The sequence below is a fragment of the Xenopus laevis genome, chromosome 3S (genome assembly GCF_017654675.1).
Source record: "Xenopus laevis strain J_2021 chromosome 3S, Xenopus_laevis_v10.1, whole genome shotgun sequence".
In the NCBI taxonomy this organism is placed as follows: Eukaryota; Metazoa; Chordata; class Amphibia; order Anura; family Pipidae; genus Xenopus; species Xenopus laevis.
The window spans coordinates 115480154-115498680 of NC_054376.1; the positions used below are offsets into that span (position 1 = coordinate 115480154).

The following is an 18527-nucleotide window of genomic DNA, read 5'->3' on the forward strand; positions in this document are numbered from 1 at the left end:
GGGTCTGAAGTCGGCTTGTGGATTTCATCAGGCTGATGAACTTAGGCCCAGACTAGTCCTAGCCTTAAAGTGAATGAAAGGCATCATGGGTAGTTTTGGCCATTCCTCCATTAGATAAAACAATGTCTGGTTTTTCCACCTGCAGGGTGTTGCCAGTTGGAAGCAGAGCAGCTCAGAAACATGGTGAGAGTTTCAGGAATCAGGGAGATGGGTTATCTTGTAACCTGCACATTGTTCTGGGCCTGGCTGGACAGACGACATTCCCTTCAGATGGCGACAGCGGAGATTGTGGATGTGAATTTGTAGAAACGAAAGAAAGGCAAATGACCTGGGAAAGGACTGCAATGGCTGACAAGTTTTATTATTTATATGCCCCTAATAAAATACACTTGAATAGGAGGCTCCTCACCCTAAAAAAAGATACTACAGAAAATGACGGCTAAAGCTGGAGTTTGGTGTAAGCACTTTTTTATTGTATATTTGGGAATATAGTTCACATTAATAAAGGCTACATAAGGCAGAACAACTAAACAACAGGAAGCTGCACTCAGATTTTGTTGTGGGTTTGAAAACCCGCGAAACATTTACCGTCTTGAAAGGGAACTCCGGCCAAACAATGAGAACCATTACATTTTACATAATGAAATAAAGCATTGAAAACATTTTTGATTTTTATAGATTTATTTGTAAATGTAACTGAAATCAGAACCCCCCCCCCGTTCCTTTCAATCCTCTGCACTGCTGCTCCTGACTGTTGAAACATCAGAGTCAACTCCCTCCTGGAAAGACTGAAGTCCCCGCAATACCTGGAGTCTTGGCAGGAGGAGAGCCGACTCTTACTGCTTTGTTTCTGCTGCAGAGAATAGAAAAGATCAGACCGATGCCTCTTTATTATTATTTTCTTAAACTTTATGCAAAATGTTATGTTTTCACTTTATGAATGGAAATCCCCTTTTCGTAAATGTTTCTTGTCTGAATGCCGCCATGTTTTAATAATGCTTGGCCAATACCCACTGCATGAAGTCATGGATTTTTACTTCACATGACCAGACTCAACCCAATTTCGCTATTAAATATGGAAAGTTTGTTCTGAAGCAACGGGACTCTGTTTCCGGCCCACCGGCCCACCTTAGAACTGTGTCATTAGGAAAACTAAACCATAAAAATGAAATAAACCAAACTCCCCGGTGCGCTCAAGTATTTCAGTTTTGTGTTGAACGGTTTCCTCTAATTCAGTTAACGTACTTTAAATGCACATTTCCAATATGGGGTGTCCAGGTTCCTGGCCACATCTGTAAAGAAGAAGAAGAAGAAACTGTCAGACAATATTGAATGACGAGGAGATTTTCATCTTTAAAGGGCATGTAAAGGCAAAAAAATTAAACCCCATTTGTACTTTCTTTAATGAAAAAGAAACCTATCTCCAATATACTTTAATTAAAAAATATGTACCGTTTTTATAAGAAACCTGACTGTATGCAGTGAAATTCTCCCTTCATTTACTGCTGTGGATAGGAATTGTCAGACAGTCCCTAACTGCTGGGCAGGGAAACAATCATACTTATGAACAGCAGGGGGAGCCCCCGCCTTACTTCCCAGCCATGCAGAACTCAAGCAGCTTTGTTTGTTTCCCTGTAGAGCAGTCGGCGACTATGTCGAGATTTGTATTGGATTTTATTTTTGCCTTTACATCCCCTTTACTGTTTCCAGCTCCAGCTGCAGGGACAACGATCATGGAGCCAGATTTAAACAAATAAACTGGGATTCTATTTGGAGGTTTATTTTGCTGTAGCCACTGGTTCTGCAGAGTTGGAGAAAGTTTGTATTAAACAATACAAAAACTATAAATCCACATTAGATTATATATCAACACAGGACCCAGTGCAGTCTGTATATTCTGATTATTAATTTCTTGCTGTATCGGCTTCTGGCAGATATTATTTGACTTGTGCTGTTTTCATAATTTATGACGATCTTTAAGCAGCCCAGACCATACTGAGCATGTGCACAGTCTTGGTCTTGCAAAGATGTTTAGCAAAGTTACAAGATGGTGACCCCCTGTGGCCAACTTTAAAAGCATAAATCATTTGTTTTGAAAATTGTGATGCAGTAAGTTCATGTTTATATTTAGTATACAGCATTTCTAGCCTTCTATTTTAGACTTTACTTCCCCTTTAAATGAACATGGGAAGGCCCATTTATCAAAGGTCAAATTCCATATGTGTGAACTTTTTTTTTATTTTTTATGAATATACTCAAAATTTTAATGGGAGGTTATTTAAGAAATATTCTAAAACGCGAACGAATATTATCGACTCGAAAACTCTTAACTGAATTTGATTCGAATAAACTTGAATAGTTTTTTTTTTCTGAAAAAGACTAATGTCAGGAAGGCTATTAACATCTCCAAATGGGTCACTCGACCTCTGCCATTGACTTGTACATGAACTCGGCAGATTTTAGGTGGTGAATAGTCAAAATTCAAGCTGTTCCCAGGGTCAAGGCTTCATAAATCTCAAATTTCGAATTCAAATCGAGTTTCGATTATTCCCAATTCCAATTTGTGAGTTTTGACCAAAAATACAATTTGAAAATTCGAATTTACCGTACATCCCTTAATAAATCTGCCACTTCGTATTAGGGATGCATTGAATCCACTATTTTGGATTCAGCTGAACTCCGGAATCCTTCGCAAAAGATTCGCCCGAATACTGAATCAAATCCTAATTTGCTTATGCAAATTAGGGGTGGGAAGGGGAAAACATTTTTTACTTCCTTGTTTTGTGACAAAAAGTCACACTATTTCCCTTCTCCACTCCTAATTTGCATATGCAAATTAGGATTCAGTTTGGCCTGCCAGAAGGATTCGGCTGAATCCTGCTGAAAAAGGCTCCCAAACCAAATCCTGGATTCAGTGCATCCCTATTTAGTAGGTTATACATGGACCAATTCTAAGCAAGTTTTCAAGCTTTATTTTCATGGCTGCTGAATCACTATCCCCCTCGCCATTCTGCTTTGCAGTCTTATTATTACAGTTTTTGTTATGTAGGTTTCTATTCAAGACAATTCATCTTCCAGCTGCTGTCTAGTTGCTAGGGAAATTAAAGGAGAACAAAACCGCTTTCCCCTGCATCAGCCTCTGTCCCACCCCTCACCAACTGTTACTGTAAAAAGTGTCCCTGTCTCTGGGGAAATGGTCAGCAACAACTGAACAGGGAGCATAAAATCTGAAACCACTGCAAAAACAAAAAGAAGGAGTTTGTGAAAGAGAAAAAAGCCCCCCAAAAGATTCAAGAGGCAAAGCTAAAATGAAACCACTGACTACCGGTAAGCACTACTGCAATTTTCTTTTATATTTTTTAGGGATGCACCAAATCCAGGATTCGGTTCGGCCTTTTTCAGCAGGATCCGGATTCGGCGGAATCCTTTTGCCCGGCTGAACTGAATCCTGTGTGACTTTTTGTCACAAAACAAGGAAGTAAAATTTTTTTCCCACCCCTAATTGCATATGCAAATTCAGATTCGGTTTGGTATTCGGCTGAATCTTTCGAGACGGATTCTTGGGGTTTGGCCGAGTCCAAAATAGTGGATTCGGTGCATTCCTACTATTTTTTGCAGTTTTATGCAGTCAAAAAAACCCCTACCCCCCAACCACGTAGACCCGCCTCCCTCCCCAGCATAGTTGCCCCCCGGGGTCATACCCCCAACTTTATACTTACCCGTCGGCACAGATTCAGGCATCGGAGTTCCAAACAGCCATCTCCGGGTCTTTGTCTTCTTCCGGCACTTCTGCGATTTCTGTCCATTTCGGCACATGTGCAGTTGTCGCATACCGGCAAATTGCTCCAACTGCGCATGCGCCGCTTTACCAGTCTCTCACTCGGAAGATGGCTGCGTGGAACTCCGATGCCTGAATCTGTATATAAAAATAGGGGCATTTCCTCGAGAAATCATTGCAGAGGCACGGCTCAATCTCAGGTTTGGGTGAGGGCAGGTTACTAGCCCCGATTATCACTAATATGCCCCTCAGCACAGATTCCAAACTCCATGGCATTTTAAAACTGTACAAAGTGCAGGGTAGTTGTGTGGATGCATGTCCCCTTTAAATAATGAAACAAAACACAGATTAAGTAAATTGTACCTTCTGGGCATCCGTACATTCGACTGAACTGGGCACCACCTTAATCATTGGACTCCAAGTAGCAGCAGCAGCAGCATCTTGTGGGTGAACTCCATTAAATACGGGACAATCAGGAGCGTCCGACATTTGTGTATGTGAAGGGATCACTGTGCCCCCATACAAAGACATGGGGAGACCCTATTGAAATCAAAAGTGTTTTTCTATTTAATATCCAGGAGTAATAAGCAATCTGTACGGTCCTGAGTGAGATTGGTTTTTATCTGCACTTTATTGTCAAGGTTGAGAACAGGCCAAATTGAATGGAGTTATTTTCCAACAGATTTCATTTCAAAATCTGGCTGGAGAAACATAAGAGGAGGCGTTCATACATAATGTACAGTGCAACAGAATAAATATGGAGCAAGCCATAGAGAAACAAAGGCTACTGCCAGACAGTGGCATATCAATGAAAGAAAATAAAAGAGAAGACACAAGAGGGAATACAGTGCCTTGCAAAAGTATTTACCCCCCTTGGCATTTTTCATGTTTTGTTGCCTCACAATCTGGAATAAAAATGGATTGAGAGTTTGTACCATTTCATTTACAGAACATGCCTACAACTTTGAAGATGTTTTTTGTTTTTTTTTATATTGTGAAGCAAACAACAATTAGGACAAAATAACAGAAATCTTCAGTGTGCATAACTGTTCACCCACCCCCCTAAAGTCAGTACTTTGTAGAACCACCTTTTGTGGCAATTACAGATGCGAGTGGCTAAGGATATGTATCTATGAGTTGCCACATCTTGCCACTGGGATTTCTGCCATTCCTCAAGGCAAAACTGCTCCAGCTCCTTCTGGCCCTGTCTCAAATTACAAACAGACTGACACAGGTTTTGCTCAAGAATATCCCTGTATTAAGCACCAACTTTCCCTCAACTCGGACCAGTTTCCCAGTCCCTGCTGCTGAAAAACATCCTAGAGCAAGATGCAACTACCGTGTTTACTGTAGCCATGGTGTTCTTGGGGTGATGGGATGTGTTGGGTTTGCGCCAGACATTGCATTTTCCTTGGTGGCCGAAAAGTCCAATTTTAGTCTCATCTGACCAGAGCACCTTTCTCCATACGTTTGGGGAGTCGTTCATGTGCCTTTTGGCAAACTCAAAACATGCCTTCTTATTTTTGAGTAATGGCTTTTTTCTGGCCACTCTTCTTTAAAGCCCAGCTGTAACGACAAATAGTTACCCTGGTGGTCTAGTGGTCCACTCGCTGGCATGCGGGGCGTACGCTGTGCCTTCAGTGGGGACAACCCGCCGCATGTTTCTGGTCCCCTTCAGAGCCGGTGTTCCTATGGTGCATGCGACTGCACGCTTTCCGGTTTACGCACCGGCGTGATGACATCATCGTGCAACAGCACGAAATTCTAAAGGGGCTTTGTAATTAAACACATTGCCCATTGTTCCTGGTGCTATTTCTAAGTATATTCTATTGTTCTTCTGGTTATTGACCCTTACCTTGCCTGTTTATTCTGACCTCTCCAAGCTGACCCATGCCTGTCTGACTATTCTACGCTATCCAATCCAGATTCCAGCCTGTCTTGACTATTCTACGCTATCCAATCCTGATTCCGGCCTGTCTTGACTATTCTACACTATCCAATCCTGATTCCGGCCTGTCTGACTATTCTACACTCTCCAATCCTGATTCCAGCCTGTCTTGACTATTCTACGTTCTCCAATCCTGATTCCGGCCTGTCTGACTATTCTACACTCTCCAATCCTGATTCCGGCCTGGCGGACTATTCTACACTCTCCAATCCGGATTCCGGCCTGTCTGACTATTCTATGCTCTCCAATCCTGATTCCGGCCTGGCGGACTATTCTACTCTGCTTGTGCTGGCCCAGCCTGCCTGTTTCACGCTGTATTGTCTGTTCTGCCTTCCTAGTTGTGTTCTTCCATCCAGTATCCTTGGTGAGACAATTGTGCCCCTTTGCTCGTCCAAAACCTTTAGCTTTGCTACTCTCTTAGTAAGACATGACGGCATCCAGTTAGCTGAGGGCTCCTCCCGAGGTGAAAGGCGTATGTTAATGGCAGAAGCAAGAGCCGGGACCAGGGAACTTAGCATTGGTTCTGGAGTTAGGGTGCCGAATGTGACACCAGCTCTATGGAGCCTATGGCTTATTGTGGTGCTATGGACAGATACTCCAGTCTCTGCTGTGGAACTCTGCAACTCCTTCAGGGCAACCTTTGGTCTCTGTGCAGCCTCTGTGATTATTGCCCTCCATGCCCCATCTGAGTTTTGGTGGACGGCCCTCTCTTGGCAGGTTTGTTGTGGTACCATGTCAGAAAATGCGTGTTTATACTGACAGATCATGTGACACTTCGATTGCACACAGGTGGACTTCATTTCACTAATTATGTGACTTTTGCAGGTAATTGGTTGCACCAGGATTTTTTAGGGGCTTCATGGCAAAGGGGGTGAATACATATGCACATGGCAATTTTCAGTTTTGTTTTTAAATTCTTTTTTATATATATTTTATATATTTTTTTTCACCAACTTAGACTATTTTGTGCAGATCAATCACATAAAATAAGATTAAGAAACATTTAAATTACAGGTTGGAATGTAACAAAATAGGTAAAAAGCCAAGGGGGTAAATACTTTTGCAAGGCAGTGTTTTGGACAGCAAGGAAAAGCAACAGGACACGGCTGAGAAAAAAATGTAAAGAGATGGAGGCAGCCAGAAGTAAATAGTCTCATGCAAACTTACTTTTGAAATATCCACAAAATTATTTGACACGGTTTGGTGAAATAAATTGGAAGGATTCAGCATTCCCGATTCGTCTCGCTCCATCTGCTGATGCTGTGAAAAGGCCACGCTGTCTGGATGAGCCTTGTGTATAGGATGGCTGCCCATGACTGGGTGGGACCAACCAGAGAAATCCTCTGAAAGAATAAAAACAAGCATTCATTCATTGGACATAAAATAAATATGGAGGAGGCAGCTGGATAGAAAGAAAAGGGGAACCATACAAATGTTGACAGTCAGGTACAGTAGGAGCAGACGTATTCTACATGGAGAGCTGACTGCTAAAACCAGAGGTTTGTGGTCAGTGTCCTACAGAAATGTGAGAGATCTATGAACTCGCATTCAAGCTTGGGTATATTAAAAAAAACGAAACCAACATGGCAACAGGTGGGCAATTCCATTCTGTCTCTTTAAATGAGAACTTACCCATAAAAATGAATATGGCTAAAAATTTCATTTTATATACTGAACCCATAGCACCAGCCTAAAGTTTCAGCTTGTCAATAGCAGCAATGATCCGGGACTTCAAACTTGTCACAGGGGGTCACCATCTTGGAAAGTGTCTGTGACACTCACATGCTCAGTGGACTCTGAGCAGCTGTTGAGAAGCTAAGCTTTGGGCTCGTCACTAATTATCCAGCAGAAAATGAGGTTCCCCTGTAATATAAGCTGATGCTACAGGGCTGATTATTGAATTCTGATGCTAATTGCTCTGGTTTCTGTGCTGCCATGTAGTAATTATCTGTATTAATTACTAATCAGCCTTATATTGTGACATTTCTATTCTATGTGTACTGTATATTGTGAGTGGGTCCCTAAGCTCAGTAAGTGACAGCAGCACAGAGCATGTGCAGTGAATCAGCAGAATAGAAGATGGGGAGCTACTGGGGCATCTTTGGAGACACAGATCTAAAGGGCTGTGGTTGCCTCGGGCTGGTACATAAGACCAAAACATAATGTACACCATTTAGTTAGGCTTTAGTTCTCCTTTAACCTGGCATTTACCTACCAGATTCATTGTTTACTCCAAATGACCAAATGCCGGCATTCCCAACTGGAGCTGAAAACCCGGTTCCCAAAGCAGCAGGAGCCACTGAACTTCCCTGTCGTATTCGTGCAAGCCTTTCTGTTCCAATTGGAGGAGGTATTTTGCGGTCGTAAGTCAAGTTGGGTGGTATCTGCTGACCCAGGGACGAAGATGTTGATACAGAGGACAATGGAGATGGTGCTCCAGACGAAACTGGACACTCACCTGAAAAATGTGAAGATTAGTAAAGTACCAAGTATTTCCCAAAATGCTGCCAGTGTAAAAAATATGCCTCTTATTCCCAACGAGTGCACAGTCTTGTCCTTTTTTATCTAAAATACAGTGTCCAGCAACTCACTATATTCCCCAGGAATGCTTTGCTTATGGCCCCAAATAAAATCGATCTTAGTGTACTGCACCCATGTTTCATAAGGGATATTATTTCAGCTTTAATGTATTGTGCAAACCTGTGATATTTGAAAAGGGACATTTCTGTGTGCCAAACACCTACAGCTTCTCCACTTTAAGGTAGCGATGGTGAAAATTTAAAGGAACAGTTCAGTATAAAAATAAAAACTGGATAGATAGGCTGTGCAAAATTAAAAATGTTTCTAATATAATTATTTAGCCAAAAATGTAATGTATAAAGGCTGGAGAGACTGGATGTGTAAAATAACAGAACACAAACCTGCTTTTCAGCTCTCTAACTCTGAGTTAGTCAGTGACTATAAGGGGGGCCAAATGGGACATAATTGTTCAGTGAGTTTGTAATTGATCCTTAGCATTCAGCTCAGATTGAAAAGCAACAGTTATGACCCATGTGCCCCCCCCCCCCAAGTCACTGATTGGTTACTGCCTGGTAACCAATCAATGGAAACCAAGAGAGCTGAAAAGCAGGTGCAAGTAGTGTTCTGGCTATTATGTTAGACATCCAGTCACTCCAGCCTTTATACATTACATTTTTGGCTAAATAACTATATTAGAAACATTTTTTACCCAGTTTTTATTTTTATACTGAACAATTCCTTTAAAGGGGACATAAAGCATAAATATTCACAATGCTTAAAACCATGTAAAATAGAAGAAATCGTTTTTATTTTAATACCTTTTAGATCAAAATTGTCTGTATTAGCTTGAAGACTTTGCTCACCCCTCCCCCTTTGCAACTCCCTGTATCTGTTATTATATGTTATACATTTCTAGAACATCGGTTGCATGTATTCCCTTGCAACTCCCTGCACCTTAATTGTTCCAGAACAACTGCATTTATCCCCTTGCAACTCTCTGCACCTGACAATAAATTGTTCCAGAAGAGCTGCATTTATTCCCTTGCAACTTCCTGCACCTGACCATAAACTGTTCCACAACAGCTGCATTTCCCCTTGCAACTCCCTGCAACTGATCATAAATTGTTCCAGAAGAGCTGCATTGTTCCCTTGCAACTCCCAGCAACTGGTCATAAATTGTCCCAGAACAGCTGCATTTATTCCCTAGCAACTTCCTGCACCTGATCATAAATTGTTCCAGAAGAGCTGCATTTTTACCTTGCAACTCCCTGCACCTGATCATAAATTGTTCCAGAAGAGCTGCATGTATTCCCTTGCAACTTCCAGCACCTGGTCATAATTTGTCCCAGAACAGCTGCATTTATTCTCTTGCAACTCCCTGCAATTAAACTAAATCATCCCAGAACTGCTGCATTTATTCCCTTGCAACTCCCTGCACCTGATCATATATCAATATGCAGGAAAACAAACCTACAACTTCTATTCTGGAATATCATAACAGTAAATATTAATGTACACTGTTTGTCTACACTAGCAGAGGCCTCAAAAGTAAATGTATAACCATGTAATTACAGTGCTTTAAAGCTTTTCACGGGGTCAGTGTGAACATTATGAAATCGCAGTCAATTTCTTGCCCATAGCAAGTGTCACAAAATTGACAGTTCAGATTGGGTTATGCCATAGCCTAAATGCACACGGCCATAGGGATTTTATTAGCTAGCAAGAGAAGCAATAAAACCCAAGGGAGTGTTCTCTCTTTTCCCATTGGCAAAGTTCGAAAACAAGAATAATAATTGGTTAGGGCTAGTGGTGGATGAATCTGACCTGTTTCGCTTAGCTAAGAACTTGCGAAACTCGGTACAATGCATCAAAGTATTTCTTTTCACACGTCAAATCAATGGTCTGCAAAAAATTTCGCTCATCACTGGTAAGGGACATTTCATCCATAGTACACCAAACTTTCTGTAGCAACCATGTTGAGTCAAATTTATAGACAGCCCTGTGAGGTATGTTACGTAGCAACATATTCTATGACCACGTAATAAAAAAACAAATAAAAAGGTATAGGATCTCATATCTGGAAACCCGTTATCCAGAAAGCTGTGAATTACAAGAAGCCCATCACGGATTCTATTTTAAGCTTATGACTCGGTTTCAACAAAACAGTACCTGAAATGAAACAGAGCTGCATGGATTCTTAATGGCGTACAACAATCTTATTGTGTTTATTTCATGTTTAAATACTTTTCAGTAGAATTAAGATCCTGTGATCTAAATTACTGGAAAACCCCAGGTCCTAAGCATTTAGTAGAACAGATTTCCATACATTTTGGATAACAAATTCCCATACCTGTAAGGTACATACATGTATTGGAAGCATTCGTCCAAGGATGCGGGGAAAAATGTTGCCTGCTAAAGTTGGGTGTCCCTGTAGGACCTTGCAGAAAGGCTTGATTTGCATGGACACTTGATGAAAACGCCATCAGGGGTGCAGAAGAGGAAGGGTCCGATGTCTCTAAAGAGGCTATAGCTAAAAATAAAAATGGAATATATGTGGTTTATCTTTTTGAAGGAGAAGGAAGTTAAGTAAGCTTAATCAGAAAGGTCTATATAAATACACCAGTAAACCCTCAAAGTAATGCTGCTCTGAGTCCTCTGTCAAAAGAAACACCACGTTTATTTCCTTCTATTGTGTACATATGGGCTTCTGTATCAGACTTCCTGTTTTCAGCTCAAACTTCCAGGGCTTGTGCTTGAGCATGCTCAGTTTGCTCCTCTCCCCCCCCGGCTGTAATCTGAGCCCAGAGCTATGAGCGAGCAAGGAGAGACTCAGGCAGGAACTGATGTCACAGCAAGCTAGTAAACAAACAGAGACTGTGTCTAGAGCCGATTACTCCGGTATGGAAAAGCATTCTAAAGAATTAAAATGGTCTTCTAGCTTGCACTGTTGTGGCTAATCTATTGGCAACAAACTGCCGTGGTAGCTTTCCTTCTCCTTTAAATATCCAAAATTATATAACTTGTATATAAAGCACTTAAAGCAGAAAATAAATTTGTACATTGAAACACAGGCCACACTCAGGACTATACTCCCACTCCTCCCTAGGAAAACGTATCCATTGTATATTCATTAATTATAACGGAAAGCAGTTTTTGTCTGTGCCTGCACTGCTGGTTATGACCCTTGTAGTAGAGGCCTGCAGTGGGTCGGGTACCCACGAGTTACCAGCAGGTAGAGGTTACGGGAGCGGGTATAGACGGGGGTTAGCGGTTCTCCGGGTTTGCGGCTCGTGTTTCGGGCCATGGGTCTTCTCAATAGCGAGTTTTACTCCTTTTTTTCTGATCACGCCTACTTCTAATTATGTCACTTCCGGTTTACAATGACAGCACTTCCTGTTTCTTGATGGTCAAAAAAACAGTTTGTAACTGATTCCAGTACAAACAAAATCTGACAAAATAACTGCCTTTTGCAAAAATTCTGCATGTAGAGAGACATGATGTCTGGTGATTAGGGATGTAGCGAACTGTTCGCCGGCGAACTAGTTCGCGCGAACTTCGACTGTTCGCGTCCGCCGCAAGTTCGCGAACGTCGCGCGACGTTCGCCAATAGGCGTTCGCGTCAAAATCGTTCGACCATTCGATCGCTAAAATCAAACGATTTTCGTTCGAATCGAATGATCGAAGCCATTGGATTGAATGAAATCATTCGATCGAATGGCTTCGATCGTTCGATTCGAACGATTTTCGGATGTTCGAAGTTCGCGAACTGTTCGCGAACTGTTCGCATTTTTTGCCGGTGTTCGCGAACGGCGTTCGCGAACACATACTCGGCAGTTCGCTACATCCCTACTGGTGATTTTAATAGAGGAAGCTCTAATACATCTTCTAGGCAAAAGGAGCCCCCCTATAAGATATATTGGATCTAACTGTCAATGAATATCTGACACCCAACTGCTGCATGAAGAGAGAATGACGAGAAACAGATGCTGAGAGAGGAATAGGGAAGATAAACTTGATTATTTCAGAAACAGTACAGAATATTTAATTAACTGTATTTAGAAAGTTTCTTATTTCAGCATGCTGAAGCTTCTATTAAATTTTAATTTACGCAATAGTTTCCCGTTAAAGTATTTACGATAACTCACCGATTGAACCAGATGGCGCTCTCTGAGATGACCTAAAGCCTGGAGCTTTGGAACCTTCTGAAGAATGCATACCGTCCATATGTCCAATAAAAGGAGACTGGGTGTGAAAAGCTGGATCGCCCATTTGTGGAGCCACTGGGCATCCCCCCCAGTTTTGGTTCATTGATGATACCCGGCTATCAAAAAGACTAGAAAAGTGATTGAGAAATGCTGGTCCAAACGAAGGAGGCAAATGTTTATTGGCCACATTAAGGTGCATTTGTGAACTGTTCATAACAGGGGTCATTGGCACCGCAGGCTGTTGGCTTAGTTGTTTTTGTGCTTCCTGAGGGGTATTTGAAAGTTGATCTGTCCCATAAATAGCCTGGTTCTCCTGTTGCATCACCATAGAAGGACCTACTGAGTAGAAAGTACCTGTAGACTGCATTCTCTGAGAGCCATTTGGGGCTGCAACCGAAGCAGCGGTTAGATGTAAAATGCTGCCGTTATCCGGAGACTCCCCACCTCCTTGTACTGCAGCTCTTATGGAGGATGGAGATACTGAGGAGGAATCTACATTAGGCATTAGGGACACAGTCTTTGGCTGGCTCATATCTGAAATGCCAGAAAGCTGCATTTCATCTTTTCTACTATTTTGGTGGGACTGGCCTACTCGATTATTATTACACAAAGAGTTGTTGAACCTGGCAGGAGATAAAGAGAACACATCCGCTGGCTGATCTATCTTGGAAGGTTTTTCTTTGGGTGATGAAAAAGCTTCACTTTTAGATAAAATAAAGTGCTCTGTTTGTGCAACACTGGGAGGTGAAAGTGCACTGGAGATTGTCCCACTATTTGATGAATCCGGAGGAAGAGGGGTGATGCTGGATGCCAGGGAAGTCACAGAGGACACGTTGTTGGTTTTAGGGCAGAAGGTCAGTTGTTTTCTGGAAGAGGGAGAAGAACTATCGGCCATGCACAAATGTTGAGCTAAGGGAGACATTGCAACTGGGCTACTCATTGATGTTGCTGTGCTGTCTGTGAACATGGAGCTTCCCATTTGATGAGCTGAACGCCCATTACCATTGTGCTTTGGAGAACTGTTTGCACTACCAGGACTGACTGGTCTCACAGGGAAAGGACCCCATGTGCTCGGGGCGTGGTTAAAGGTTCCTCCAAACTGGGCCATGGGTAAACGTGGATGTCGGATTTGCTGCATTGTTTGAGCAGCCAAAAGGGCAAAATGAGGATGAGAATAAGATACCGGGAGACTTACTTTGAAAGGTGAACGTACATTTGTTTGCATACTTTTGTTTGGTCTATTGGGGGTCGGAAACACTGGTAAACCCATAGGCTGGGACGTGGATACTGTGGCAGTACTCAGAGAAAACGCAGCTTTGTTTGAGGATAAGTTGCTTGCTCCCGACTGAGACATGGAATTTAGTTTCGAGTTGATAGGATTGCGGATGTGGTTTCTTGGAATCAAGTCTTCAAGTTCTTTTGCGGGATCCTGAATGAGAGCGTTTATAAGCTGCACTGCATACCTGGTCGACTCTGTACCTCCCCTGAAAAACAAAGAGAACGTTAATGATCTGTTTGCTTTACATGTCCCATTTGGTCAGGTGAAATGTGGCGTATTTACACTTGCTAACAAGTACCCCATTAAAAAGAAAAATATTGCTTTACGGATACTTTTCAAAACATACAGCCAAAGCAGGCTAGTCCATTGGCTAATGACTCCCCATGTCATTTGATATAGTTATTGCTCAGCCTGCAACAGCACAGTACTGCTCCTATGGAAGGGTTATACCATCATGTTAAACTCAGTACTTTTTCTGGGTCACTTATGTGTAAATTTAATAAAAATAAAAAAAACACACAATAATCAATGTACGGTGCATGGATTACAACTGTTCTCTCACGGAGAAATGTGGGACTTGCAGCTTCCAGATACTATTAGAACATACCGGATTGTAATCATTCTCTCTCCATTTTTGTCCTTTTGTTTGTCGACATCAATGTGGGCACCAGTCACATCCTGAATGGCAGTAATGTTACATCCTCCTCTCCCCATTATCCTGGAAACTACAGATGCAGGTACAGAAAGCTTCTTTGACCTGTGGTGGGGCAAAAGCATTTTAAAAAAAAAATCAGCATTTGTATGAAAACTTCTCGTCGTGTGCTTTTTTTCTTGGTTTGTAAAACAAAATGAACAAAAAAAGTAACACCAAAAAGTAATTAAAATAAAATGCACTGCTGGTAAAAGTTATATGTTTGTTTAAAAGATCAGTAACAAATTTTTTTTGTTAAAAAAATAGTTAGTGTAGAACGAAAAAAACATACAAAGAGACATATTAAGCATTTAAATCGCTAAGTGTTTATTAAGAAATAACTTACCGAAACTCCCCTTGCGCTCCTCTTCAGGAAAGGCGACGATCCATCATGCGGAGCTCTATTTCTTCTCCCTGGCTATCTCCTATAAGGAAAGCAGGGAGGAGAAATCGAGCGCCGCACAATGGATTGCCTTTTTTGAAGAGGAGCACAAATAAAGACGTAGCGATTTAAAAGTTTAATGTCTTTGTGGGGCGCAAATAAAGACGTAGCGATTTAAAAGTTTAATGTCTTTGTGGGGTTTTTTTCGTTCTACACCAACACATTTTTTAATTAAAAAAATTGCTGTCACTGGTCCTTTAAAGGGCATATCTAAAATAGAATAAGGCTAGAAATGCTGTATTTTGTATACTAAATATAAACATGAACTTACTGCACCACAAGCCTAATCAAACAAATAATTTATACTTTTAAAGCTGGCTACAGGGGGTCACCATCTTTTAACTTTGTTAAACATCTTTGCAAGACTAAGACTGTGCACATGCTCAGTGTTGTCTGTGCTGCTTAGGGATCGTCATAAACAAAGCTGCTTGAGTTCTGCCAATTCCTATCCACAGCAGTAAATGAAGGGAGAATTTCACTGCATACAGTCAGGTTTCTTATAAAAACGGTACACATTTTTTGATTAAAGTATATTGGAGATAGGTTTCTTTTTCATTAAAGAAAGTAAAAATGGGATTTTATTTGTTTTGCCTTTATTTGCCCTTTAATAAAGACTACTCTAGTGTAGAGACCCTGAGGTTTAGGTATGTTTTACTCAGGCAGTTTCTCCTGTATTTGGGACACCTAAGTGGTCCTTGGAATAATCATACCTCCCAACATTTTGGAAGTAAAAAGAGGGACAACATTTTTTTTACGTAGCGCAGCAATTTTTTGACCACACCCCTTTCTGTGGCCACAACCCCTAATTACCATGTTCGTTTTACAAAATTTGGCAGGTTATGAAAGTTTGAAAATATTTCTCCTTATCTAAACTGTGTTTTTGTGTCTCAAAATTGTTACAAAGTATCTTATTTGCACCTGTTAGCTGTTCTGGGCTCTCTGCTAAAAGCCAATTAAGTGAGAAACTTTGATTCTTTTTCTGGCTGTTCAGTGCAGAAAAAAAGAGGGACTTTCCAGTACAAATGAGGGACTGCGGGTTGAGCTGTCAAAAGAGGGACTGTCCCTCTGAAAAAGGGACAGTTGGGAGGTATGCCTTGGATTCACCCAGGCAACTTTGTCCCTTTTCCTGGGTCAATTGTAATGGAGCTAGGTCAAGGCTTGCCCAGTAGGTGGCAGTGTTTAAAAGTATAAAAGGAGAACACACGTGCTCAGGGCTTTTCTTCCTCCGTGCAGGATTGGGTCCAGGTCGTTGTCAGGCCTGTTAGTTACAGTTCAGTATAGTTAACATTGTTATAGTAGCTCTAGGAGATAAAAGCAGGGCCAGATTGTTTAGTCAGGCAGCTTAAGGCTCTAAGGAGGAAGCTAGTGGGGTTAGTAATCTTGCTGTGATCAGCCGCCAGCACAGGGACATGAGTGGGTGAGCTTAGAGCAGGAGATTTGCCAAAGAAGCAAGAGATCACAGAGAATGGGTAAGCACAAGGGCAGGGGGGAGGGGACAGACAGAAAGATACCCCCGTGAGTATACCTCTGCTGGGGAAAGGATCACGAATACAGGCATTACTACCACTGGGGAGGAGAGTTACCAAGATTAATTCGAACTGTGACTGTTTCAATCTATTGGGGGGATCTCTGGGATTGATGTGAATTTGTACTCCATATCTGGATTCATCTGCATGGCTTTCCAGTAAAAATTACAAAATGCATCTAGTGGTATTTAATTTCTGTATTGTACAATGTATCCAACATCCTGCAGGAAAATTCCATTCCAGGCAACTGCATCGTGTAACAGTCGTGAAAATCAGTGCTGCACAGCAATTATTAATGAAGGAAAACAGAACTATAATAGTAATGTTGATTTGCTCTTGTATTCATTTAAGGATTTTATTCTATAGGAAATCAAGGTTCGAGTAGTATAAAAGAAAAGGCAAAAGCTTGCATAGTCCGAATAACACATAACATTACATTTGTATTCCATTACCAACCTTCTAATAACTTCTTTCCATCCTTCCTCTCTTTTTTGTCCTCTTTTAGGGCTGGTTAGATTCAGTTTCACAATTGGTGGCACGCTCACAGTTTTGTAACTGGCTAGTGCATTGTGGCACAAATCATTTTCAAGTCTGTTTAAAAAGAATAAACATTTAAGGGGTTATTAAAGTCCCAATGCCAAATAAAACCAAATTTTTAGAGGAAAAAAAAAACGATTTCAGGATTTATTATAGCCTGAGGATGGAAAAAGTCAGAAATCTGAAATCTCAGACCTGCAGAGGTTGTATATAAGTCAATGGGAGAAGTCCTGAAGATATCCAGATCTGCGCTGGGTTTCATGTAATAATCCGAATATTTCATGCTTTTCGGGCAAAAAACGGGTTTCCGGATGGAAAAACCCGAAAAATTTGTACGATTTAAATCCCAACCAAGAAATTTTCAGGAAAATATATTGGGGAAATAACCTGTGCGGATTTAGTCGGAGTATATTTCAGAAAGTAATGAGATAAATGCGGATTTTGATAACCCCCTAACAGTTGAGCTGGAAGAGATGACTAAATTACTATGGTCAGTCACTGACCTGTGCTTTACCCCGTATGCTGGATATAAATGAGATTTCCAGTAAGAATTCTTATTCAAGACGTGAAATACAAATGCCATCAAGCTAAACCTTTTCCACATCCAAGGAAAATGGACTACAGGCTGAAGTGATTGTTTCTAATTAGTGATGAGCAAATCTGTCCCATTTCGCTTTGCCAAAAACCCGTGAAAAGTCGATATTTCGAAAAACACATTGAAGTCAATGGCGGGTTTTAAGCGCACAAGAATTTTTGTTGCTCCAAAAGCATTAAAGTCAATGCCCGTTTTTGTTATGGCGACTTTTTTCTCCAAATGCATTAAAGGAGAAGGAAATCTACAGAGGCAGTTTATTGCCAATAGATTAGCCAAAATAGAGCAAGCTAGAATGCTATATTTATTCTGCCATATTAGCTTGGTGTGACATCACTTCCTGCCTGAGTCTCACCCTGCTCACTTATAGCTCTGGGCTCAGATTACAGCAGGGAGGGGTGGAGGGATGAGGAAAAGGGAGGGGGAGAGAGGAGCAAACTGAGCATGCTCAAGCCCAAACACTGGAGCTTTATGCTGAAAACAGGAAGTCTGATACAGAGACCCATGTGTACATAATAGAAGGAAAGAAATGCAGTGTTCCTTTTGACAAAGGAATCAGAGCCGCATTACTTTGAGGGTTTACTGATGTATTAATATAGACCTTTCTGATAAAGCTTAATTAATTTTAGCCTTTCCTACGGAAAGCTATGGAGGCATTTTATTGCAAATAGATTAGCTGCAATAGTGCAAGATAGATAGTGAATAAAGTACCCCCTCTTGTAAAATATAAGGATATTATAAGTTACCGAGGAGGTCATGGAACTCCAAGATAACTTCTAATATCTTCATATTTTGCAATTGAGGGTAATTTATTTATTATAATACACAAGTTTCAGTGAGTCATGTGACAGAAATGACATCAGAACTCACCGTTTATAAGTGATGACATCAGAACTCACCGTTTATAAAGATATCATTTACAAGATATTCATGGCTCTTGTGTATTATAATGCTATATTTATTCTGTAGAATGTTTTACCATACCTGAGTAAAAAGCTCTAGAAACTCT

At 41.2% G+C, this 18527-nt stretch overlaps 1 protein-coding gene across 2 annotated transcripts in view; it reads right to left on the reverse strand.

The window, feature by feature from the left end:
* Positions 1-451: 451 nt before the first annotated feature.
* Positions 452-18527, reverse strand: part of ankhd1.S (ankyrin repeat and KH domain containing 1 S homeolog) — a 75950-nt gene continuing 57874 nt past the window's right edge. Inside the window, exons 27-34 of one of the 2 annotated variants that reach the window (XM_041588761.1) lie at positions 16846-16980; positions 14338-14487; positions 12392-13935; positions 10612-10776; positions 7942-8184; positions 6894-7069; positions 4142-4318; positions 452-1292 (exon numbers count right to left, since the gene is read on the reverse strand). In XM_041588761.1, coding sequence (XP_041444695.1) covers positions 1233-1292; positions 4142-4318; positions 6894-7069; positions 7942-8184; positions 10612-10776; positions 12392-13935; positions 14338-14487; positions 16846-16980 — 2650 coding nt within the window. In that variant the 3' untranslated portion in view covers positions 452-1232. Of the gene's footprint in view, positions 1293-4141; positions 4319-6893; positions 7070-7941; positions 8185-10596; positions 10777-12391; positions 13936-14337; positions 14488-16845; positions 16981-18527 lie in introns of both variants that reach the window. The other variant, XM_041588760.1, reaches the window with a different exon arrangement.